Below are 26693 nucleotides of genomic sequence, written 5' to 3'. Positions count from 1 at the left end.
CAGTATATTTTGGCCTTGATGTAACCTTGCTGTAATGTGCCAGGCAATAATAATAATAATAATAATAATAATTAGTGTAATCAAAGAAAGTGCACCAACGTCAAATCACACAGAGGGATGGAAAGCACAATCCTGGCTGCAGCTGAAAGAGGACGATTGATTTCTGTCAGTTCGGTAAGTTTAGTATATTTTCTGTTTCTTGAAAACTAAATTTTTTGTATAAGAATTTTGTCAATAGTTTGTCATATTGTTTAAACGTGCAATGAGAGAGAAAATGGTCGCCAACAAAGTTTCAATCTCCTTTATAAAGTAAGCTAACGTTACACATAGATGTCTGCCACTGCTTAAACTTAATGCTTAAATCTTAATTAATGAATATAAGGTTGTTTTAACCGAAGTATGAGTTTATATTTTGTTAAGTGTGGTGACAATGAAACCATTTTTAACAAAATGGACAAAGACAACCCGCCAGCCAGAGCGGTCCCATCTTGGTCGTTTAACAAGGCAAGTACAGGACGTACAGTTACAAGTTACAAGTCATGTATTTTTTCAATAGCAATAATAAATGCTTTCACGTCACATGTAAAGTACACAGGAATGTGGCTAATCCTTGTGGGACTAAAGTGTCCTTGCCCTTTAGCAGATGTGGAGGCAACGGGTGATACCAAACACACCCAAGCAAATTATGTTCGGTAAGTTTGTACTTTACCACTACAGTTACTTTAATCCCCATGTATAAACTCATACATAATTCCCACACACAACACTGTCACACGCCCGCGCAGAATAAAAGATTGGATCCAAATCAGTAACAATTGTACTCTCTGTTCAGGACATTTAATCATGAGAGGATCCAGGTGGATGCTGTCCCTTAAGGAAAGAGTTTGTTCAGAGGTAAGTGAATCTTCTGTATTTTAATGTAATTAGGTGTGGAACAGTAGAGCAAAAGGTTTCAGAATAGGAGTAAATTCAGGGCTGAGTTGGCAAGAAAAAAAAGCTGTGGCCATTAACCCCCATGTGAACAGCGTGTGTGTGTCAAATTAATGTGCACACACACGCACGCACGCACGCGCACGCACGCACGCACACGCACGCACGCACGCACGCACGCACACACACACACACACACACACACACACACACACACACACACACACGTGACTTCAATTCACTGATCTATACTGTTCCAAAATGCACTTTTTTAATGGCACATATGAATATGTTTGTTTAATGCAGTTTAAATGTTATGTGACTGTATAAGCAATTGTATTTTAAAATAAAAATTGATGAGAAATTACTATTTCCCTTTGCAGTTTGACTGGCCCATTTTACCTGAAACTGCTCATGCAAAAAAAGTGGGCACAGCTGATGTTTCAAGAACTGTAGGGCCTAAATAATGATATTTTATTATATAATTTCAACAAAAAAAATTATTAAAAACAGTTATTATTGATCCTAAAAACACATGGAAAAGGCATATATGCACAGCAAAAATATGATGGAAGATTTAACACCATGGTATTGTATTATTGTCCCAAAACGATTTATCAAATTATTTTTACTTTATTTAAAAATAACCACCCTGCAACGTTTTGGGAATTTTATTATTTGGTTCCCAAAAAATAACAAAGGGGAATGTTCTGTGTTTGCTGGGCAGTAGAGAGTAATTCCTACTTCTGAGAGGACACAACTGTAATCCACACGACTTATCATTACAGCTTGTACTATAAATCAAATGAATAATACAACCACAGAAAAAATAAGAGACAACTCAAGTTTTGCCTTTAATCATCATTACATGTACTGTGAACATGCATTTTAGTCCAGTGCTTGTTGAATTCCAACAAAAGCAAACCTCAGGAGTGACAATATAGTCAACAGCAATGTAAAAAACTGAGAGCATGCCAAGACACATATATAAAATGTGATTAAATAGTTATACTGTCAAATAATAATTTTTTATTTGTTCCTAAAATACATATTAAAACATTAGTCTTGTGTTGTTTAAAATGTATTTTCAAGATCTGAAAAGATTGCATATTTTGTTAGTTTGTCTGGTCTCAGTTTTCTGCAAATAAAAGACGGAATCTGGCAGAAATGTTGACGGTAGTTGATAGGATGACACAAAAAATATAATTTGACTTAAACAGATACATATAAATAGTAAATTTAGGGGAAACAAGTTTTTTAATTTTTCCGCGGATGTATTTTTTTTCTTTAAAGGGAGAGTTTACCCCCCCAAAATATAAAAATGTTATCATTATTTACTCATCCTCAAGTAGTTACAAACCTTGATCTGCTGAACACAAAGATATTTTGAAGAATGTTTGTAACAAAGCAGATCTGGGCCACCACTGACAATATTGACATAAAAAATATTGTGTGACTATCCCTTTAAAGACATACTCCAGCATATAATGAAGGCATATAATCACGTTAGTGGCTTTATTAACCCCCTGGAGCTGTGAGGATTACGTCTTCGAAGCCCAAAAAGTACATCTTTTCCTTCAAAGTCAGAAGTTGTTCCCTGGTCCCTGTTTTCTACAGTTATAAAGCTCGGAAGATCAAGGACATTTTTTTATATAACTATTATTTGTGTTCGTCTAATAAAAGATAATCATGTACATAAGAGGATGGCCTGATATGTGAATAAATCATGGGATAATTTTTTATTCACTGGATTATCACTTAAAGGAATAGTCTATCCATTTTCCATATTAAACTATGTTATTACCTTAACTAAGAAGAGTTGATACATCCCTCTATCATCTTAGTGCGTGCACGTAAGCGCTGGAGCGCGCTGCAACACTTCGATAGCATTTAGCTTAGCCCCATTCATTCAATGGTATCAATCAGAGATAAAGTTAGAAGTGACCAAACACATCAACGTTTTTCCTATTTAAGACGAGTAGTTATACGAGCAAGTTTGGTGGTACAAAATAAAATGTAGCGCTTTTCTAAGCGGATTTAAAAGAGGGACTATATTTTATGGCGGAATAACACTTTTGGGAGTATTTCGACTCGGCGCAGTAACACTCTCCCTCTCCCATTATGAGAGGGAGAAGGGGAGAGGATTTTTCAGGCGAGTCGAAGTACTCCCAAAAGTGCTATTCCGCCATAAAATATAGTTCCTCTTTTAAATCCGCTTAGAAAAGCGCTACGTTTTATTTTGTACCACCAAACTTGCTCGTATAACTACTCGTCTTAAATAGGAAAAACGTTGATGTGTTTGGTCACTTCTAACTTTATCTCTGTTTTTGTACCATTGAATGAATGGGGCTAAGCTAAATGCTATCGAAGTGTCGCAGCGCGCCCCAGCGCTTACGTGCACGCACTAAGATGATAGAGGGATGTATCAACTCTTCTTAGTTAAGGTAATAACCTAGTTTAATATGGAAAATGGATATACTATTCCTTTAAGGCTGCGTTCTACTGGCGTAGAGTGTGGCGACCTCATCGCCCATCCTGAGACGAAAATCAAAGGATGCAATCAGCCAATTCATGCGCATGACGTAAAAATGTGATCGGCTGTGCAGGGCTAGTAACCCACATGGCTTAAACAAAATTACTTCGAAAGTAACAAAAGAAGTACCCATTCCGAGCAACAACAATCGTCTTCGTCGTGTCGATGTGCGATTAATTCGCTCATGACGGTGTATACACCCAATAACGCAGCGATAACACAGGACAACAAAAATACCACAGACTCAGCATCCCACCGCCACTTCTCCCACCGTAAAACAACCAATGTAGCAACATACAATGTCCGAATGCTACGCAGAATAAACAAAGAAGGTAAACTCTCAACACCTGAAACTCTCAAACAATCAGAAGGTTTCATCAGCTCATCCATGGCTGTGAAGATAAAAATATAGATATTGTAGCAGTACAAGAGCATGGACTATCAGCCTCAGACAACATCATAACCCATACAGAAACCTACAACAATAAAGAATGGCGATTTCGATTACTGCTCAGCAACAAAAACATCTCAGGGAAATCATGTCGAAGGAATCGGCCTTCTTACAAACAGCGAAGTAGACAAAACTATGACATCAACAACTAAGGTGTCAGACAGAATAAGGTGTCAGACAGCGAATTTCGCTGGCAATCCATTAACAACTGTCACTGTTCCATACGCACCAACCGAAGAAAAGCCAAGAGCAGAGAAAGACGAGTTCTATGCCAAGTTGTTAAAGTGTGCACAAGAAGTACCACCACACAATATGCTTGTCATAGCAGGTGATTTTAACGCAAGAATCGGCCTCGACAGCAGCATATCGAACCCGAGAGCAGCAAACATGCCCTACACGAGAAGACGAATGACAATGGCACTAGACTTGTAGACTTCTGCGAGACAACAAACACGAGATCTGCACAGTTCAGATTCCCACACAAGAAGTCTAGAATCTGGACGTGGCAACCAGACATTAACAGAAAGGAAAACGACGACAAAAATCGAGCACAACTTCATCACATACTTATAAGAGGGAAATGGGCAAACTCAGTGAAGAACATTTGAGCATGTAATACAGTAGATGTCGGCTCAGATCAACGCATAGTCAAGAGTGCCATGATCTAAATCAAAAGCTTCTCGAGTCTTACCAGCAGGACAGGATCGCCTTCCTATCAGAGAAACTTGAGCGTCTCAAGGAAGCGGCGAAAGCAAACAGGTTACAAACCACATGGGAAGTTATCAATAAGATCAGTGGCAAAACAAAATCAATAAACAAGCATAAAATGAAGAAAACAGATGGTAGTAATATCAACTCTCCTAAGGAACTGCTAGACAAGTGGCAAAATTACTTCAAAACTTTACTGAACAAAGAAACAGTCACGGAACATCTACACATCGAGCCAGCTACCAGAGACTTATAGGCAATATAGGCCCATTCACGTTCGACGTGAAGTAAAAATGGCTGTAGACGAACTTAAAAATGGCAAATCATCAGGTGTCGACAACCCCATTACCGCCGAAGTTCTCAAATACGGAGGCCATCATGCAATCAGACAGCTATGCAACATATGCAATGATGTCTACATGCAAGAAAAAGCACCACTAGCCTCATCGTTCCATTACCCAAGAAAGGCAATCTCACTTTGATGAATAACTATGGAGGGATCAGCCTGATGTCGATCGCAGCGAAAGTCTACAATAAAGTTCTTCTTAACCGAATAAGAAAACCAGTAGACGACATCATGAGAAAGAATCAAGCAGGATTTCGAAGAGGAAGAGGATGCACCGAACAAGTTCACATACTTAGACGAATAATCGAGGGCACCATCGACAAGAACCTAGACCTCTACATCATATTCGTCGACTTTAAGAAAGCGTTCGACTCGCTCATACGAAACGTCATGTTCGACATCTTGCGACACTACGGAATTCCTGAAAAAAACGTAAGGGCTATTTGCACTATCTACAACAACTCAAAAAGTCAAGTATTGGTCGAGGGCAAGCTATCAGAACAGTTCAACATCTCAACTGGCGTTCTTCAAGGAGACACGCTAGCTCCCTTTCTATTCATCATCGTCATAGACTTCACCCTAAAGAAATCAGAACAAGAGCATGCAACATCAACAGGCTCAAATGGCTTCACAACGAATCTATCAAGATCATCGAGATATCCAGCCACTTCACTGTTCGACCTCGATTTTGCCGAAGACATTGCGCTGCTCTAAGGGCGGCGACAACAACAAGCAGCATAATCTAGAAAAATCGCAAGCTCAACTTCAAACAACAGCAATGTGGGCTAGACGAGTAGGACTCGAGGTCAACATTAAAAAGACAGAAGCATTTAGCAAACAAGATCTTGCTGGGCCAGAGATGCCGATCAACTTACATCAATTCATTGAACTCAATGGACAAAAAAATCGATTGGACAAAAGACTTCAAGTATCTTGGCTCTTACATCGCGTCGAGCGATGCAGATATCAGAGCACGAAAAGGACAAGCTTGGGGAGCATTCTGGAAAATGAAGGATGTATTTCTATCAAAAACTCTTCCAATCAAACTCAAACAAAACATCTTTGAACCCTCCTGTATGGCTGCGAAAGCTGGATCATCAGCCAAAAAATGCAAAACTCACTCAACAGCTTCGCCACTAGTCGCTACAGAATCATGCTCGACATCAAGAAAATGGATCGAATAAGTAACCAAGCTGTATACGAAGCAGTCCAAAAGAACCAGCTTATTCTTCAAATCCAACAAAGACAGCTACTTTTCGTTGGCCACTCACTCAGAAGAGACCCAAACGACTAAATTAACAAAAATGTTATATGCGCCCGAAAAACTACATGGCAAACGGAGCCGAGGAAAGCCGCACACATTATATCACACATACATCGGCAAACTAATTAACAACGACATGCCACCAACTGCTGACGAGATGAGAAGAGCTGCTAGCTATTGACCAGAATGGAGAAAACTTGTGACCGACTGCAAACCCGTTTTGTCTGCAGCCGATTAATGATGGATGATGATGATGACAGCAGCACTTCTGGTAACCATTTCAATGTAAGGATAAAACCTCAAAAAATCTTCATAATATCTTTTTTTTGTATTGGGCAGAACAAATGTCTTCAAATGTTTACCAGGATGATTTAATCAGTTTTTAAAAAATCAAAGTACATGTGCTAATACACAGAAAGATATATGGTTCAATAGTACATTAAATAATATCTTTTTTTTGTATTGGGCAGAACAAATGTCTTCAAATGTTTACCAGGATGATTTAATCAGTTTAAAAAAAATCAAAGTACATGTGCTAATACACAGAAAGATATATGGTTCAATAGTACATTAATTAAACCTAAACTCGGTAACACTTTACAATAAGGTAGTATTTCTTAACAATTAGTTAATGCATTAGCTAACATAAACTAACAATGAACAATACTTCTACAGCATTTATTAATCATTGTTCATGTTTACTAATACTTTATTGTTTATTGTAAAGTGTTACCCTAAACTCTTACTTTTGTCCAAATAAGGCTGTCTCAATGTAATTGATTTTCAGAAAAAGTGGAATCTTCTTTTGTTTTACCATAATGATCACAATTGCCGCAGCACCTCCTGCAAGCCCCATCCAATATAACAAACTGCTGGATTTTGGGTCTGGAATGGGGCGTGTCTTCATGGGTTTGGCCACACGCTCCCATACCGTAAGGATAGCCTGACGAGCACCACTCCAATGTCCTGGTCCACGTAGACGAAACTGGTAGGGCGTAAAGGGACCAAAAAGAACCCTCAAACCCAAAGCAGGGTCACTGAGAAGTAACCAAACAATGTTGGGCCGGACACCCACTTCCCTTGCAATGGAATCTAGGTAAGGAATATAATTCACCTGAAGGACAGCCTCCTTGGGACTAGCATAACTATAGAGAGACAAGAGTAATGATCAAAGCACTGTGAAAGTAGAATCAATTAAATCAATTATTATTTAGAGCTAAATATTTATAAAAGTATCAATAAAGTACCTTTTTAAATTTGCTCTGCGTTCCTTTTCAATAATGTCATGCATTTTTCGGTTTGAAGGAAGATGGTTTATCCCTTGGGGCAAAAGAAAATAAAACTCATTATTTAATCTTTTTTTTTAAATCATCTTAGTAGTAGTAGTAGTATACTTTATTGTCCTCGAAAGGAAAATTGTTTTGGACTCCACAATTGCTGCATGACCTACATAAAAAACTACATTCAATAGAGTAAAAAGGATAAAAAGCAAATAATATATAAAGTACAATAAAGAGAGAGAAGTTAAGATTGACATTTGTTAAAAAGACACACAGATACAGGTACGAAAGAGTTCTTGTATCGATTCAGCTTACACCTTGGGACTCTGTATCTTCTACCAGAGGGGAGCAGTTCATATTGTGTGTGTAAAAAATGATCTTCTATGCTTCCATTAAATGAAACAGCCAAATGTGCATAACTACAAATTACCTGCGATGACCCGGGTGGCCCAGCGTGCCTGCAGTTCTACTGCTGGCATGACTGGCCCTTTGGGCTGGAAAAGACCCATGATGGCCAGTGTCGGACGCTCTAGAGATGGGGGAAAGATTCTTTTGTAGAGTGTCAGTTCTCCATCAGGACCAGAGTTTAAGGAGGTGGGGAGGAAGGGGAATGCGTAATTATATCCTGTACACAAGATCACAGCATCGATCTTCTCTTCAGCCGTCCCATCATCGAATACGACTGTTGAGTCTTGAATTTTTTGCAGATTGGGTTTCATCACCAGGGCTCCCATCAAAATGCAACCTGGGAGGTCATCGTTGATAATGGGACGCTGGTCCAAAAATCTGCAGTTGTGAAATAAAGGTAAGGTTCATGGCCAAAAATGGGTTTAAATATATAGAATAAGCAAAAAAGATTAAATTGGTCTAAAAACTGTAAGACTACGTCACTGGGAGTAACACAATTGAATAACTGGTGTTTGTTAACAGCAATTAATTAACAAATAATAACAAATTTGAGGTCCGTATCTGAGTAATTGTATATAGGCAATTACTGAATTAAGTGTAAACTGCTTTGATGTCATGACTTATCAGATCTATTATGGTGCAAACCTTAAAAAAATTGGCCAGACAGAAATTAATCTGAAGAGATGATGTTTTGCTCTTTAACTGTGCAGTTGTCATTCACCTGTGTTTAGGCTGTAGTCCATAAAACTTGTGGTCATGTTTCTGATTGAGCATTCTCTCTCCAATCCAGTTCACCAAACTTTGAGGCAGAAGGCGAACAATCAGATCCACGTTTCGCTTAACCAGCACCAAATCCATAGGGTGCCCTCTATTTGACATGCGACCTATGACCCATGCCCCAGTGCGGGTACTTAAAAACACCTAAAGGAGGGAATAAAAAATAAAGAGGACAAAGACCACAGTAGCGTGAGACAGGAGATTGAAAAGTGAAAGGACACTGTCTCCAGTCATGTTTGATTAAAGCAATAAGCCCCAAGAAGCAGTGGGTTACCAGTGCATTTTATAACAGCTAAGGGGGTTAAACCTTAGTTGTAATTATATTAGTACAAATATTACTTTTCCACCAAACAAAGTAGTTCTTCAGAATCAAGTGTGTCTGAAACAGAGCGCAGTGCATCCCGGCTCCGAGGTGACCTGACAGAGTATCAGCGACTGAACCGCCAGCGCAATGTGGCTTTAGCCGAGGATAGGGAGAAGTTCTGGCAAGCAGAAGCTAATCACCTAGAGTCTGCAGCCACTAATAACAACATGAGCCGTGTCTTCAGTCTTCTGCGCCAAGCCCGTAATGGCCCCTGCATCAAGACAGCCCTGGTGAAAGATTCTGATGGCAACCTTATAACAACTGAAGCAAACTGCCTTGAACGCTGGAAAGAGCACTTCAGCCTACTTCTGCAGCATTGTACCTCCCCGGCTGATCCCGCCTTCATATTGGGCGCTAACACTGCAGCCCCTAGTGTCGTCTGCAGTACAGGCCCTGTCACACCTGAGGAAGTGAGAGCCGCCCTGGGAAAACTTAACAACAAAAAAGCCCCCGGCATATGTGCAATAACTGCAGAGATGCTAAAGTCAGGCGGTGAAAGCATCGTCAAGTGGCTTACCCACATATTTAATGAGGTGTGGGAGACAGAGAGGCTTCCCAGCGACTGGACCAGAGGAGTCATCTTGCCCTTCTGTAAACGTAAGGGTGACAGGCTAGTCTGCGGCAACCACAGAGGCATTACCCTTCTCTCCATCCCCGGCAAGCTCTTTACCAGGATCTTGCTTACTCGTGCTCTACCAGCCATTAGAAGCAGCCGCCGTCTCCAACAGGCCGGCTTCATGCCTAATCGCTCTACAGTAGACCAAATCTCTGCAGTTCGCTTGCTGATAGAGAAAACCTATGAATTCCGTAAAGATCGCCATCTTTACATCGGGTTCATAGATCCGAAGGCTGCCTTTGATACCGTCTGCCACACTTCACTGTGGAGTATCCTACAGGCTCTCGGAGTACCACCCAAGATCATTGCCCTGTTCAAGCTGCTTTATAGCAATGCCCAGAGCTGTGTTCGCATCAACGGCAGAGACTCAGACTGGTTTCCCATCTCCAGTGGCGTTCGCCAGGGCTGCGTGTCCGCACCTGACCTCTTCAACTGCATCATTGACCATCTGATGTCTAGGGTCTGTGAGCGGGTTCCCGGAGTGTCCTTCGGCAATTCCCACCTGACTGACCTGGAGTACGCTGATGACACCATCCTGCTCAGCATGTCCTACAGCCAGCTGAGAGATGCTCTGGGCATATACAGAGAAGAGGCGGAGAAGCTCGGCCTCCAGGTGAGCTGGACGAAAACCAAGTTCATGTATGTCGGTGACAGACTACATCCACCTTCCCTGCAGCTTGGCAATGACATCGTGGAGCATGTAAAGAACTTTGCATATCTGGGATCTATAGTGACAGACAACGGGGACTTAAAACCAGAGATAACCCGCAGAAGAGCCCTAGCTGCGTCAGCTCTACAGTCTCTCTGGAAACCACTCTGGCGGCACCAGACTATCTCACGCAAGACGAAGCTTCGAATTTACAACTCAGCAGTACTCTCCATCCTGCTTTATGGCTCTGAGACTTGGCCCTTAAACAAGACACTAGCTGCAAGAATAGATGGCTTTGAAAGCAGGGCTCTCAGAACCATCAAGAACATCAGGTGGCCCCAGCAAGTTTCCAATTTCTTAGAGCCTGCACGTGCCAGCCCAGAGCATCCTCCCTGGCGGCACAACATCGTACCTGCTGGCTCGGCCATGTCCTCCGCCTCTCTTCTGACCATCCTACGAGAGCTATTCTCCAATTTGATCCTAGGGCCGCAGGCTGGAGACGACCACGAGGTAAACCTCGCACCCGATGGCTTGACGTCCTTGCAGGCGACCTACAACAACATGGAGTTGCTATAGAGGATGCAGAGCAGCTGGCACAAGATCGTCAGCACTGGCGACAACTGGTCCATCTGGTCGGCTCAACGCACAGGGATGGGACATCTCCCTACCCATCGCAGGAGCCAAATTGATTGAGATGTCGCCTTGGGGTTCTAAGCATGCGTCAAAACCGCCGCCCTCTTGCAACAGGGGTCTTGTCATTGGAACTAGCTAGGTAAAACTGCTATCTCCGCCTGTACCTCGAATTCATGGACAATGCTGGACTTTTGTGCTGTGTATTGATGTTAGGGCTACTAGCACTATGCATTATAGGGAATGTTAATGTACGTCACCGCAGTGTTGCATTATGGGACGTGGGCGCCATGTTTAGAGGCACCGCCGACCGCTATGCCATTTAATTGTGGGTGTGTTAAGCTAAAACTAGGTAAACTTGAAGAAGAACCGAAGAAATTGAGGAGTTTGAAAGAAAAAGAGAAGGGACCCTATCGGGAGAAACTAAGTGCTACTGCCAAAAAACTTTATTTGGACAAATTAACAACAGATTCATATGATTTAGCAGCCCATGACTGGATTACGGATCCAGACGCACTACCTCCGCTCACATATCTGTTATTATTACCTTGTTTTTGGATTGAGTGCATACACTTTGCAGGAGTTTAAGAGCTATAAATAGGGATGGGTACCGAAACCCGGTATTAAACTGGCCCCGGGGCTAAATTATGAAAGACCGTAGTATCAGTAAGATCTGACGCTATCGGTTCTGCTTTCGGTCCTGGAGAAAAAAATTTAAATAAATGTACTATGTATTCTTGCTTAATAATGTTTTCGTGCACATTTTATCTCACCAAACATTTCTAATTTGCGATAAAATCAAGACGTTTGTCTGTGAGATCAGAGATCTCTCATGCGCGCCGCGGAAGCTGTCTGTCACACACAACGAGCGTGGCGCACGGCCGCACGCAAATGTATAACAGCACACAACTCCCGCTTAATTCAAAGAGTGATGATGGCGGATAGAGGAAAACGTTCAAAAGTGTGGTTATACCTCACAAGAGTTGATGCAGACAACGCTCGTTGTCATACAGGTAAGTTCAACAAGATGTTTGCATGTAAGGGCGGAAACACAAGCAATCTGTCAAAGCATCTTTCGAAAGTGCATTACGTGCAGTCAGAAACTGTCCCAATTCAAGGGCTGCGACCTTCTAAGCATGCAACCTTACTGAGCACTTGGTCTTTCAAGGTGGCAGCCTCAGAAGTCCGCGAAGAGAACTGAAATGAGACATTGGCCAAAGTACCGATAAGAATACCGTTAAAGTACCGGACCGTTAAGCAGTATCGGTAAGAGTAGTAATACCGTTAAAACCTTAACGGTACCCATCCCTAGCTATAAATCCCTTCAAGCTCATAGTAAGATGACATTCTTCTTTTGGAATTTTATGATGGTTGGCAAACCAGCTAAAAGAAATATGCCATTTACTTACAATGTATTAATACCTAAGTATCTTAATGATTCTATAAAAAAATATCCGTTGTATTCTGTGCAATGAATCAACACATGTTCATAAGATGGCACTTCTGTTCTTGGCCAAGTTATTAAAACAAACAAAATGCTAAATATTTAGCTAACGTTATATCATTTTAAAGAATCACAAGCAGTGGGTTTGAGCAGTTGCATTTAATGAAAAATATTTGTTATAATCGTCAAAATTGTCTAAAGATTTATTTTTATAAATCATGTGGTGAGGTTGATCAGAAATGAATAAATAACGTTACATAATTTACATTTACAAGTTAGTTTGACAGTGTTAGCATTAAAACAAGACAATTTAAGTGGTTCTGCTTTTATTAATCACAAATTACTGAATGACTGAAAATGCCGCAAACACACTCTCGCTGATGCAGGGATTTTTTTTTAAAAGTAAAAGTTTTTCTCCTGATTGCGGCAGGTAAACCACGCGATCCGGCGTCTTTTCGTCAGCTCCTCCACCGGCTTAACGTATTCCGTTGTTAAGTTTCCTCCCTGAACGATCGTGTGACCTGCTGTGGCATATCTTGATCGAGCAGTACAGACCAAACATATCGAAGTTTATTAAAATCTCGACAGAAAATACAAAAACAACCTCCAACGCACTAACTTCAATACAGCGGGATAGGAGGCAATCCTGCAAATATGGCGGATTACTCATAATGCCACACGGCGTGACGTCAACTCCACATTCCCTATAGTTAGAAAAAGTAGATTTTCAAAATATCAAAACTTAATTTTTTTCTGGACTCAACGCTAAATACATGTCTGATTGTTGAAACGAAGCAAAAGAAAACCTAGAAAATCGCATTCATGACGATTTATGGTGATTTTATTTCCGCCACACATTGCCTACAATGACGCTGATGCGGGGTTCCCCTGTTTCAAGCATAGACAGTAAAAGAAATGGACACAGCGACCCCATTGGATTCAACGAAGACAAGTGAAGTCAATTAGAAGCACGCACTTCTTGGGTGTCGAGCGTACTGCGCAGACTCAAACTGAGCTCAATGACGTGATGTCATGTGAGCAACCTGTCTGACAATTGTAAGTCTTCTAATAGCCGTGCCACGGGAAATCTGAATCACCTACTGAATCTTGCAGAGACAACGAGCGTGAACAGGAGCACATTTTGGTTAGTATTCTGATTAATAATCTCCCTTGACTTTATGCCTTCACGTCCACCCGATTGCATCATAGTCAGTAAAAGATTGCCTGTGAGCTTCTCTCCCAGTCCATATGGTAATTTCTCTACTGTGCGACAGAAAGTCGCAGGTTATGACGCAATCGTTAGCCTATTTTTACAAAACTGCTTCTACTGGGACATAACGTAAGATACATGGTAATTCGTTACATTTTCGTGTTTCTTTAGAAATAATTAATGGACAAATGGAGTCGCCTTTAAACGCCTCAGATGTAAAGTTATTCGCTGTCAAAGTGACGCCAAAATGAATGGGAGTCAATGGGATGCTAACAGCAGATGGGTGTTCACTAAGCAATGGCGGCGTCCAGGGAAGCTTCAATAAAATATGAAACCCTGCCCCCCTGGTTTCAAGACGGCGGCTCTATTTGACGCATTTGTTCCAATGAACTGTCGTAGCCAAGGCGACATCTAGTGTACATATCTATGAGTTGCCACCCAGTTTTAGTTTAATGCCTTGCAGAAAAATTATCTTCTTTAAATAAACATAAAATATCAAATGAAAGAACAGACCATCTGCTTTCAAAAAAAAAAAAAAAAAAATCGTTTCATCCTACCTTCATTTGTTCTCTTATCACCTCTCTTTTAGCTAAAAGCGGAGATAATTCCATTTTTGTGAAGAACTTTTGTAAGAGATCAAATTCAGAGCCTGATCAAAACTTACTAAATACACCACAACGCTGTTGTGTCGAGTGAATGCGTCAGTGTTTAAGTTGGGTAAGATCGCCACCCAGTGGATAGCGGAAATATAAATTTGATTTATAAACTCCTCAGGGAGAGTTTTATCTTTATTGATGAGATGACTCAACAATATTTATTGAAATTTATCTGGATATCGCCATAATTGTGCAATTGTATACAAATAAAAAAAATGATTAAAGAGTGTGGTGTTTATTTTCATAAATCAGTACGCAGCAACAGTGGCACAGTGATACTTATGTAAAGCGGTCTGACCGTGGGTTTACCGGGGTTTTTTATTACGGCTTTCACGCGTTTCAACCAATCAGAATGAAGAACCAGAACTGCCCGTTTTATAAATTAGATTTAAAACCTGCTTGCCTTCTCACAAACTCTGCTGAGCTCCACAGCAATGTCTACCCCTGAATTTCCAATCCCAACAATCACAACTCTCTTGCCATGGTAAAGATCAGGATCCCTATAATCCCAGCTATGGAGAATTGTTCCTGGGAATGTATCAACACCTGTAGGAAACAAAACAATTTATTAAATATATAAACTGTATTTTTTTCTGATACTTGACATGTCTTAGCATTCACAATATGACCATATATTAACACATGCATACTTATGAATTTAACACTTTGATTACAGTCCTAAAGACATTTTTTACAGTTAAGTTATGGATAATGTAAATCTTATGAAACAGTTACACAAAAATACACACAGATAAATCCAACCCAAATGTTTAATGTCATGATTATTACCATGTACTTGCATTAGTTTATATCTAGCTGGTTACTTTATCCATGATTTAGCCGGTTTAGCTGCATATTTTAAGTTGTATATTTCACTGGAGTATTTATTTCAAAACTTACTATTTTATACTTGTTTTTTCCATTTATAAAACTATTGATTAATAGGTTATCGGCAAGTACGGACCAACCTAGTACCGTAAAACTTCAAATAATAGCCCGGGCTTTTATTTTCCCAAACCTATCATCACACCAGGCGTCTAAAAGAGACAGGCGTCTATAAGAGACAGGCTTTTAATTTAATTGTTCCAGCATGACATCAGGAGGTTACCACATATTACGTTTTATTTTTAATTTGAATGTGTTTAACAAATTAGTTTGTGTAATAACAACAGTCTTAAATAATTGGCAGTATAAATATAGCAAACAAGGATATGTTTTTTTTATTGGTTGTTGCGTGAAATCTTACCCAGATACAACAGTGCTATTTTCTGATTGGCTATTGTGTAGCCTCTTTCTCTTTTTTTGTATTGGCTCGCTCGACTAGAACTCTAGGGAAGACGGGCTTGATAGAGAGAGAGAGAGCAGTGCGGCCAGATACATTTTGGCGCTGCAGCATATTAAATATGATAAATAGTGTTTCCGCGCGAGAAATACAATGTGTGGCGGGAGTGCATGCATGACAAAAGACTGAAAGCCCGGCTATTATCAGCGGCCTCAAAACACTACTGGCCCAAAGGGAAAAGTCCCGACTCCCGATTGCCTCTTCGCTACTGTCATCATCACCTCAATCCTGGCGACGAAGCTCGTTGTGTTGTCATAGTGATGAGTAACGGAACGACTGCGTCTGTCACGTGACATCTACAGGTAATCAAAACTTTAGCGTGTGTAATCTGCACCATAGAACTGTCTTAAACAGACTATCTGACGGGTTTTAGAAGATTAAATACAACCCGAAACTAAAAAACAGACCAGGCCTTTATTTGAGACAGGCGTTTATTTACCCAAACCTGTCGTCACACCAGGCGTCTAAAAGAGACAGGCGTCTATTTGGGACCCGGCTATTATTTGAAGTTTTACGGTAATTGGTAAAATCCACTATCGGACCTCTAATTTCCACATATGACACTTCGCTCTGTATTGTGCTAAAACATTTACATCTGTTATAGTGTTATGTGACATATTTTTGATATATCAGACGCACCTTTAAAGGCAGAGAGGGGTCTGTTAGGTTGTGTGTATTGTCCTGTACACACTAGAACACCATCAAACACGTGTTTCTCCTCTCGTCCATCTCTGTTCACGGTCACCACATCCCACTGACCAGAGGTAGAGAAATCCGGCCTCTGTCTCACACTGCTTACTGTAGTCTGAAACACATACGGATTGAATGTTTAACACCTTACTAAAAAAGAGACTTATGAACATGAATGTGATTTGGAGATAAGCACTTTTTAAAATGAAATGGTGCTAAAAACCTTTAATTGAATATGTTTAAGCAGGCCGAAGTGTTCAGCGTAGTCTCTTAAGTACTGCACGACCAGCGAGTTGTGCATGTAGTTCGGGAAATGATCCGGGATAGGATAATCGCTGAAGCACATCATCTCTTTAGAGGTATTCACTACGAGAGAACGATAAATGCTGGTGCGTTCTGCCTCATGTGTCTCCTAAATGAACGTATAGGACACAGACAATTGGTTGGAAACATACTAGGTAATAAAAATAAATAAAATGAGACATTTTGAGCGAAAACAAGACACCTTAAATCTCCAGAGTCCACCGATATCATCACTGCTTTCAAAACACACCGGCTCCAGACCTTCATCCAAGCAACATTTGATGGAGACCAGTCCAGCATTGCCTGCTCCAATCACAGCAACACGCTTAGCCATGGTCCTCAGCAACACTGTCAGTACTGAATGAGTCAAAACTAGCCGAGCTCTACAGAAGTTAGTAAATCATTCACAACATCAATAACAACACAAAGACAGCTCCAAACTGGCAAATATTATGCGATATTCTTACCTTAGCTGATGATGGTTTTAGGTCTTTGATATTCAGAAATGCTAAGGCTTTCAAAGATGTTATTTAACCAATGGCCTCAGTCTGTTATGTAACCAGCAGAGTGTGTCTCAAGTGGATTTATCTGAAGAAAACTGAAAAAGTCGGTTAAGTGTTAAAGATCTCAGCATTGTAGGAGCCTAATATAAATACCATGTTAAACCAGTAGGGGGCAATCTCTTTTACAGTTTTTCTCAGTCGCTGGTACATTTCTCAGATCAGAATTGAAATTCTCAAAACTACGTGTTCAATTCTCACATCATTGTGTCACTTGTGCACATAAAAAAGCAGTTTCTCATTTCTTTGAACAAGTTGCAAATGCTTTGGTACATCCATGCAAATGATTATGTACAATTCTCTGCTTTTTCCTACATTATCAGTTGCTTGTCATGTTGATCAAAATGTATTACTTGATCAAATATTTATTACTTATGTACACAAAGTGATACAATGATGTGAAGATTGAACAGGTAGTTTTGAGAATTTCAATTCTGATATGAGAAATGTAACAAAGTGACAATACTGTAATAAAAATAATTATTTGGGCGCTTGGGCGTCGCCCTTAGCATTTGTCTATTCCGCCTATGCCCTGGGCTGGCATGATGTAATTATAGTGACAGACGCAAATATAAAACATTGATGTCAATATTATTTTAACTATGGATTAAGCGTTGTAAAACACTAGTTGGTCAAGTTTTATAGGCATAAATATCATCTGGGGCGGTCAATAAACGTAACATTTCTCGAGTAACTTTTGAGGGGAGCACAATTGTAACACAGCCAGAATTGTACTTGTAAGTATAAATGTAAACAAAGGCAAGCCTAATATTCTTCTACAAAACCACTATTGCAATGTTTTTGAAGCTGTTTACAATCAAGGCACTGATTAAACTTGAACTTTACTTTAAACTTATAACTAGCTGGCATTATAATCTCTAACATAACTACATCATCTGTAAAAAAAAGAATCACTTTATCTGACATTTAAAGTAAGTAAAATTGCTTGACAGAACACTTACAGCCTGAAGTTTCACTGTTAAGAACTTGTGTGCAGGGGAATTCCAATCCGAAGTTATCCTCATATGCCCTATTCCCTTCCCCAAAACACTTGATAAATAAAAGGGAGTTGCGCAATTGTTTCTCATATGACAACCGAATAAAATTCACTTGTCAATAGAGAAACAGGCAGTGGCCCAAACCACTGTGAGGAAAGGGAGGAGGCACTCAATGTTTTTTAAAACTTAAAACATATTTTTGCCCTGTTTGCATTTGTGCTATTTCACTGCTGCTTACACATGTATTTAATGTGCATATATTTATTTTAGTTAGGCTATAATACGCATGGTTTTAATTATATGTTCATTGGGGGACAACCGTCAGATTGGCGCCAGGGCCGGACTGGTAATCTGGCATACCGGGCAAATGCCCTGTGGGCCGATGTCCTTGGGGGCCGGTGAATATAATATGTTTTTTTATTGGCCAACGACAGGCCCATAAAGCAGGGACAGCGGCCCATTGGTTCATTTTCCATACTGACACTGGGCTGGCCCAATCATCTCTTAATAAGCTCCACCCTCCCCCTCTGTTTCTTGTGTCAGATGGACAGTCACAAGAAACAGAGAGCGATGATTTGACACAAGAAACAGAGAGCGAGTATCATACAGACGCAGGGCTGGACTGGGACAAAAAATTGGCCCTGGCATTTTGGCCCAGACCGGCCCACTACATAGGATCAAAAATCTTTGTGCAACCTTGACTACCAACTCCATATAATAATTAAAGCTCCACTGTGTACTTTTTTGAGTTAATTCTTAGCAAAAACCCATGTTTTCTTTCAAAAGTATGTGCTCATTCATGTGTAGTTACTTCCACTCACTAATCAGAGTATTCTCGTAAGTGTAGAATCTGCTATTTAAAATACATACGGTCGAGTCGCTCGACTGGCGCATCCATGTTGTGCCTCCATTTTTGAAATACATTCTCCGACGAGGGACATTCCTGAAATTCAAGCTCCGCCTTTTGCGCTTTCAGACTACACTCACGCATCTCAAATGAAGCTGAAGCCTCCGAGGTTGCATGTGCAGGCGGTATACGTCACCAAGATAGTATTATTTCAGAATATTAACAATTATAAAGCTGACAATTATTCTTAGTTAATTGTAAATGTATGTAATATGATTATGACTTGTGAATGTAATGCTCAGTTAAGTTAAATAAACCAGGCTTGATGACATATGCAGCCCACATATGAAACCTGTGCAGACTGAATCCTTCGGCTGCAACAGCTGCAAACCGTGATGATCTTTGATTTGAGGCAGATTTGAAAGCCTGTTGAAGACCTATTTTCGAGGACATTAAAACACGTCGCCAAGGAAGCGAAAAGGGGATTTAAAACGACAACGCGACAGGAAAAACAACAAGACCAAAGTCAATATTGGAGTAATGTTAGTTTTCCAAGATGGGAATCAAGGGACACCGAAGTTGCACTTTCTATCTTCTCCACAGGTAATTCAGCATATTCGTTTACATCTATACAGTCCATGTTGTAAACTTGAAGTTTTATAGTTCCTTGGCTAACTATAGCATGAATATGCATAACACTTGTTAGTGTAAACACGCATGTGGTTTAATGTGTTCGAACAGACACACGCCGTCTCTCCGCCCATTTATGTAATCTGAGGTACTGAGAAAAATGTTTTTCATCTTTTCTGACCTCTAGCACAAACACACGGTGACAGCCCTATTTTTAGCCTTTCATTAATAAAACTGATCTGCGCGTCTTTCGTTTCATTTTACAAGCGTGTGAAAGTTGAGCGATCTTATTTCACCAATATCAGAGAAAGCTCTTACATATACACGGACATGTAACCTTTACTTAAAACATAAGCATTGGACTCTGACATAATATTAGTTCGCGTCCATTTAAACCCGTCATTACTCCCGCTCATGATTAAATGACATGAGAGGGACTCGTCCACAGACCATCCCCTCAGTAATCTGGAGAGAAGCGGTTGAAAATGGACAAAAAGAGACGGATTTAAACACCAAGTGTAAACGTGATGTGTCTCTCTCGTCCACTTGTGATCCGATGGACGAAAACACATCTTAATACCAAGTGTAACAGCCCCTGATATTTTTCCTCGCGTCGATGAAAAAGGAGTGTCTAAGTTACGTTTATGGATGTATGTGATTTTAAGCGGACATATCATGAAAATCAGACTTTTTCCATGTTTAACATAAATCTGTGTGCTTTGACGGATCACAGGCAAAGGACATTGCGAATTGTTTATTTTTTTAATTGCTTTTGCTTTGTAGTTACTGGCAGCCATGTTAACCTTGGCATGACACGGCCACCATACGAGTTAAAATGCGTTCCGAATGGGGGGGCTAGAAAGTAATATTCAGTTGGTTGTCATATAAAATTTCACCACTAGATGGGAGTAGATCTTACACAGTGGAGCTTTAATTAAAATAAGGTTGTCTTACCAGACAGAAAACATTCTGCCATAAATTCAACCCAGTCAATTTAATTTTCTAATCTTTGCATTTCAGTTTTTCTATTCTTTAGTATTTTAGTATTATTTAGTAGTGTTTTTATTTATTCTTGTTTATCTTTTGTTAATAAATTCCATTTTATTACCCCTGTGTCTTCCTTGTGTTGATAATACAGTTAAATGGTTCTACAAGCTGGTCCGAATCTCACAAAATCCTTCAGCTAAATTAGATGACCAACTCCCTCTATTTACATATTTTCTTATTTGTTAAATGATCTTTTGAGATCATTCTTATTGTTAAAGTGAAATTCTTTAGCTGGTGACCCGAAGTAGAGGGAGTAGGGGTCATCTGACACACACACACACACACACACACACACACACACACACACACACACACACACACACACACACACACTTGAGATGAAACCTCTAGTGTCCTGTGTAGGGCATTCTAACCAATGGCTGCCCGTGTCAAAATCACTACAATAGGATGACACAAAAAATATAATTTGACAGATACATATAAATAGTACATTTAGGGGAAAAAGTTTTTTAATTTTTCCGTGGACGCATTTATTTTCTTTAAAGGTATAGTTCACCCCCCCCCCCCAAAAAAAGAAAATTGTATCATTATTTACTTACCCTCAAGTACTTCCAAACCTTGATCTGCCGAAGACAAAGATATTTTGAAGAATGTTTGTAACAAAGCAGAGCTGGGCCACCATAGACAATATTGACATTAAAAAATAATACTATACACTTTTATACTATCTGTGAATGATGCCCCAGATTTCTTTAAAATATCTTATTTTGTGTTCAGCAGAACAATGAAATTTGTACAGGTTTGAAGTAACTTGAGGGCGAGTAGCTAAATGATGACAGAATTTTAATTTTTGTGTGAACTATCCCTTTAAAAACATACTCCAGCATATAATGAAGGCATATAATAACGTTAGTGGCTTTATTAACCCCTTGGAGCCGTGTGGATTACGTCTTTGAAGGATGGATGCACTTTTTGGGCTTCAAAGTTGTTCCCTGGTCCCTGTTTTCTACCGTTATAAAGCTCGAAAGATCAAGGAAATTTTTTAATGTAACTCTAATTGTGTTTGTCTGATAAAAGATAATCATGTACATTGAGGATGAATAAATTATGAGTTATTTTTTTATTTGCTGGATTATCACTTAAGGTTGCGTTGACAGCAGCACTTCTGGTAACCATTTCAATGTAAGGATAAAACCTCAAAAAATCTTCATATCATCTTTTTTTGTATTGGGGAGAACAAATGTCATTAAATGTTTACTAGGATGATTTTAATCAGTTTTAAAAACTCAAAGTACATGTGCTGATACACAGACAGATCTATGGTTCAATAGTACATTAATTAAACCTAAACTCGGTAACACTTTACAATAAGGTAGTATTTCTTAAAGGTGACATAGAATGATTGAACGGGGTATTTATCCTTGTTCTGTGATGTGACATGTAGACAAAAAATTTTTGTTTGGGTCTGTAATGCCTTAGAAGCTTCCTAAAAACCTCTCTCTGATAGCTCTATTAGGGTGGGGGATTTTAAACAAGTGGTTTTGCACCTATTTGGCTCCCCCTACTGGCTTAACTTGCAATCTCATTACTGATTGGCTGACTTTGCTGCCACTCAAAAAATGTAGCCAATTATTTTAAAGTGGAGGGGCAGTGAGGTGCCTGTGATGTCATAAGCATCAGTTTTTCAGATTGGGCCGTTTTCTGGCTGACATTTCTAAAAGAGGAATTTCTATGAGACTGAGATGTTTAGCATGTCTAGCACTTTTTGTATGTTCGTGAATGCGGGTAGACTACCATTATTCAACAAAGACAAGGTAAAAATGGTTTTTCATTCTCTGTCCCCTTTAACAATTAGTTAATGCATTAGCTAACATGAACCAACAATAAACAATACTTCTACAGCATTTAATAATCTTTGTCCATGTTTACTAATACATTATTGTTTATTGTAAAGTGTTACCCTAAACTCTTACTTTTGTCCAAATAAGGCTGTCTCAATGTAATTGATTCTCAGAAAAAGTGGAATCTTCTTTTGTTTTACCATAATGATCACAATTACTGCAGCACCTCCTGCAAGCCCCATCCAATATAACAAACTGCTAGATTTTGGGTCTGGAATGGGGCGTGTCTTCATGGGTTTGGCCACACGCTCCCATACCGTAAGGATAGCCTGACGAGCACCACTCCAATGTCCTGGTCCACGTAGACGAAACTGGTAGGGCGTAAAGGGACCAAAAAGAACCCTCAAACCCAAAGCAGGGTCACTGAGAAGTAACCAAACAATGTTGGGCCGGACACCCACTTCCTTTGCCATGGTATCTAGGTAAGGAATATAATTCACTTGAAGGACAGCCTCCTTGGGACAAGCGTGACTATAGAGAGACAAGAGAAATGATCAAAGCACTGTGAAAGTTGAATCAATAAGGTAAATTATTATTTAGAGCAAAATATTTATGGTAGTATCAAATAATAAAGTACCATTTTAAATTTGCTTTGCGTTCCTTTTTAATAATTTCATGCATTTTTCGGTTTGAAGGAAGATGGTTTAACCCTTGGGGCAAAAGAAAAATAACAACAAAAAAACCCTCATTATTTAATAATTAAAAAAATCAGCTTCCATCTTCTATGTATCCATTAAAAAAAAAAAACACCAAATGGGCTTGTGTGTCTAACTACAAATTACCTGCGATGACCCGGGTGGCCCAGCGTGCCTGCAGTTCTACTGCTGGCATGATCGGCCCTTTGGACTGGAAAAGACCCATGATGGCCAGTGTCGGACGCTCTAGAGATGGGGGAAAGATTTTTTTGTAGAGTGTCAGTTCTCCATCAGGACCAGAGTTTAAGGAGGTGGGGAGGAAGGGGAATGAGTAATTATATCCTGTACACAAGATCACAGCATCGATCTTCTCTTCAGCCGTCCCATCATCGAATACGACTGTTGAGTCTTGAATTTTTTGCAGATTTGGTTTCATCACCAGGGCTCCCGTCAAAATGCGACCAGGGAGCTCATCGCTGACAATGGGACGCTGGTCAAAAAATCTGCAGTTGTGAAATGAAGGTAAGTTTCATGGCCAGAAATGGATTTAATTATATAGAATAAAACTAAAAAAGTTGTTTTAGATTAAATTGGTCTAAAACTGTAAGAATAACACAAATTGAATAACTGGTGTTTGTAAACGGCAATTAATTAACAAATAATAACAAATTTGAGATCTGTATCTGAGTAATCTGTATGTAGGCTATTACTGAATTAAATGTATGTAGGCTATTACTGAATTAAGTGTCCGAACCTGCTCGGAAGAACGTCTGAGCCGTGCCGATCCCGAATCGTAAATATTCAACATGTTGAATATTTACAATTAGAAATCCTGATGTGTGTGGGGAATCCCGAGGACAAATGCGAGCACGTTATTGATATTATCACGTGAAACGAAACCATATCCAATCAGAAAGCGAGATGAGGGAAGACGGAAGCAGTCATGGCGCAGCACAAAGGCCGCTTCTCAATCCGTAGGTCGCATTTCCAGGCTGCATATACGTCATCAAGACTGTCTTATTTTAGAATATTAACAGTTAGAAAATTGACTATTATTCCTAGTTTATCGTATATATTGTTGTAATATACTTATGACTTGCGAATGTAATGCTCAGTTAACTTGAATAAACCAGGTTTCATGACGTATGCAGCCTGCATATGCGACCTCCGCAGGCTACAGCCTTCGGATTGAGAAACGGCCAAAGTGAAGTTGATGTGGACAGCAGAGATGGAGGATCAGCTTGTTGATTTGTGGCAACAGCACGAATGTTTATACAATGTGTCTTGTAAAAATTATTCCAAGCACTATCATTGAAATGTCTTCCTGCATATCGTCCACCATGCTTATTCTGAAGTCTCGCAAGATTTTTTGGGATTACCTGTGTTTAGGCTGTAGTCCATAAAGCTTGTGGTCATGTATCTGATTGAGCATTCTCTCTCCAATCCAGTTCAGCAAACTTTGAGGCAGAAGGCGAACCATCAGATCCAAGTGTCGCTTAACCAGCACCAAATCCATAGGGTGCCCTCTATTTGACATGCGACCTATGACCCACGCCCCTGTACGGGTACTCAGAAACACCTAAAGGAAGGAATAAAAAATAAAGCAGACAAAAACCACAGAAGCGTGAGAAAAAAGATTGAAAAGTGAAAGGACACTGTATCCAGGCAGTTTGATATTAGATTTAAAACCTGCTTACCTTCTCACAAACTCTGCTGAGCTCCACAGCAATGTCTACCCCTGAATTTCCAATCCCAACAATCACAACTCTCTTGCCACGGTAAAGTTTAGGATCCCTATAATCCCAGCTGTGGAGAATTGTTCCTGGGAATGTATCAACACCTGTAGGAAACAAAACAATTTATTAAATATATAAACTGTATTTTTTCTGATACATGATATGTCTTAGCATATGACCATATATTAACACATGCATACTTATGAATTTAACACTTTGATTACAGTCCTACAGACATTTTTTACAGTTAAGTTATGGATAATGTAAATCTTATGAAACAGTTACACAAAAATACACACAGATAAATCCAACCCAAATGTTTAATGTCATGATTATTACCATGTACTTGCATTAGTTTATATCCAGCTGGTTACTTTATCCATGATTTAGCCGGCTAAGCTGCATATTTTAAGTTGTTATTTCACTGGAGTATTTATTTGTTTTTTTTTCCATGTATAAAACTATCGATTAATTGGTTATCGGCAAGTACGGACCAACCTAGTTATTGGTAAAATCCACTATCAGACCTCTAATTTCCACATATGACACTTCGCTCTGTATTGTGCTTAAACATTTACATCTGTTGCAGTGTTATATGACATATTTTTGATATATCAGACGCACCTTTAAAGGCAGAGAGGGGTTTGTTAAGTTGTGTGTATTGTCCTGTACACACTAGAACACCATCAAACACGTGTTTCTCCTCTCGTCCATCTATGTTCACGATCACCACATCCCACTGACCAGAGGTAGAGAAATCCGGCCTCTGTCTCACACTGCTTACTGTAGTCTGAAACACATACGGATTGAATGTTAAACACCTTACTAAAAAAGAGACTTATGAACATGAATGTGCTTTTGAGATCAGCACTTTTTACAATGACATGGTGCTAAAAACCTTTAAATGAATATGTTTGAGCAGGCCGAAGTGTTCAGCGTAGAGTCTTAAGTACTGCACGACCAGCGAGTTGTGCGTGTAGTTTGGGAAATGATCCGGCATAGGGAAATCACTGAAGCACATCATCTCTTTAGAGGTGTTCGCTACTAGAGAACGATAAATGCTGGTGCGTTCTGCCTCATGTGTCTCCTAAATGAACATATAGGACACAGACAATCGGTTAGAGACAAAAAATCCAAAATTAGACATTTTGAGCGAAAACAAGACACCTTAAATCTCCAGAGTCCACCGATATCATCACTGCTTTCAAAACACACCGGCTCCAGACCTTCATCCAAGCAACATTTGATGGAGACCAGTCCAGCATTGCCTGCTCCAATCACAGCAACACGCTTAGCCATGCTCCTCAGCAACACTGTCAGTACTGAATGATCATGATATACACAAAAACAAATCATGCAAATGGTTTGATGAGTCCAAACTGGCCGAGGTCTAAAGAAGTTAGTAAATCATTCACAACATCAATGACGCATTTATTCCCATGTGTCTAATCAAAGTGACAAACGCAAAAATATGAAAATTGATCATGTCAATATTATTACTATGGACTTAGCGTTGTAAAACACTAGGTCGAGTTTTATTCTCAATAGTAAACGGCCAGACACATCGGCTCAGATGATATACAGGGATGGGCGTAAATTTCATCTGGGTGGTGGCGTAAATTTTATTTTGGTGGGGGCGCAATGAACGTAATTTTTCTCATGAGCAATTTTTGACAGGGGCACAAACAACGCAACTAGAATTTTAGGCTACTTAAGTGTAAAGAGGGAAAGGCGTAATATAATTCTACAAACACACTTATTTAAATGTTTTGAAGCT

General features: G+C 39.7%; 3 protein-coding genes across 7 annotated transcripts in view; all 3 read right to left on the bottom strand.

Annotated features, from left to right (window-relative positions):
• The window catches only part of LOC135739074 (flavin-containing monooxygenase 5-like), a 31061-nt gene extending 12816 nt beyond the window's left edge, over window positions 1-18245 (bottom strand). For 2 of the 3 annotated variants that reach the window (XM_065257337.1, XM_065257341.1), the window contains exon 1: window positions 17069-17189. The gene's annotated coding sequence lies outside the window, so the exon portion shown is untranslated. Of the gene's footprint in view, window positions 1-17068; window positions 17190-18123 lie in introns of those variants that run through there. The other variant, XM_065257340.1, reaches the window with a different exon arrangement.
• LOC135739073 (flavin-containing monooxygenase 5-like) lies at window positions 6588-18248 on the bottom strand. Of its 3 annotated transcripts, none has more exons than XM_065257336.2 (9): window positions 18124-18248; window positions 16804-16958; window positions 16522-16710; window positions 16248-16413; window positions 14670-14812; window positions 8642-8841; window positions 7943-8298; window positions 7480-7552; window positions 6588-7377 (listed from the first exon to the last, which is right to left on the bottom strand). In XM_065257336.2, the coding sequence occupies exons 2-9, from the start codon at window positions 16933-16935 to the stop codon at window positions 6975-6977; spliced, it is 1662 nt and encodes a 553-aa protein (XP_065113408.1). In that variant the 5' UTR covers window positions 16936-16958; window positions 18124-18248; the 3' UTR covers window positions 6588-6974. The 3 variants fall into 3 exon arrangements, with proteins under 3 accessions (XP_065113408.1, XP_065113405.1, XP_065113406.1); XM_065257333.2 differs by lacking the exon at window positions 18124-18248 and adding an exon at window positions 17069-17189; XM_065257334.2 differs by lacking the exon at window positions 18124-18248 and adding an exon at window positions 17069-17188 and having other exon boundaries at window positions 16804-16984.
• Window positions 18249-21790: 3542 nt separating this feature from the next.
• Window positions 21791-26693, bottom strand: part of LOC135739075 (flavin-containing monooxygenase 5-like) — a 5433-nt gene continuing 530 nt past the window's right edge. The window contains exons 2-9 of the mRNA XM_065257342.2: window positions 26084-26238; window positions 25815-26003; window positions 25541-25706; window positions 24878-25020; window positions 24560-24759; window positions 23328-23683; window positions 23123-23195; window positions 21791-23016 (exon numbers count right to left, since the gene is read on the bottom strand). Of these exons, the coding sequence (XP_065113414.1) occupies window positions 22614-23016; window positions 23123-23195; window positions 23328-23683; window positions 24560-24759; window positions 24878-25020; window positions 25541-25706; window positions 25815-26003; window positions 26084-26215 (1662 nt within the window). The 5' untranslated portion in view covers window positions 26216-26238 and the 3' untranslated portion in view covers window positions 21791-22613. The remainder of the gene's footprint in view (window positions 23017-23122; window positions 23196-23327; window positions 23684-24559; window positions 24760-24877; window positions 25021-25540; window positions 25707-25814; window positions 26004-26083; window positions 26239-26693) is intronic.

The sequence above is a fragment of the Paramisgurnus dabryanus genome, chromosome 12, assembly GCF_030506205.2.
Source record: "Paramisgurnus dabryanus chromosome 12, PD_genome_1.1, whole genome shotgun sequence".
Lineage (NCBI taxonomy): Eukaryota > Metazoa > Chordata > Actinopteri > Cypriniformes > Cobitidae > Paramisgurnus > Paramisgurnus dabryanus.
Note: the sequence above shows the minus strand (reverse complement) of the source record. Positions and strands in the feature narration are given on the sequence as shown.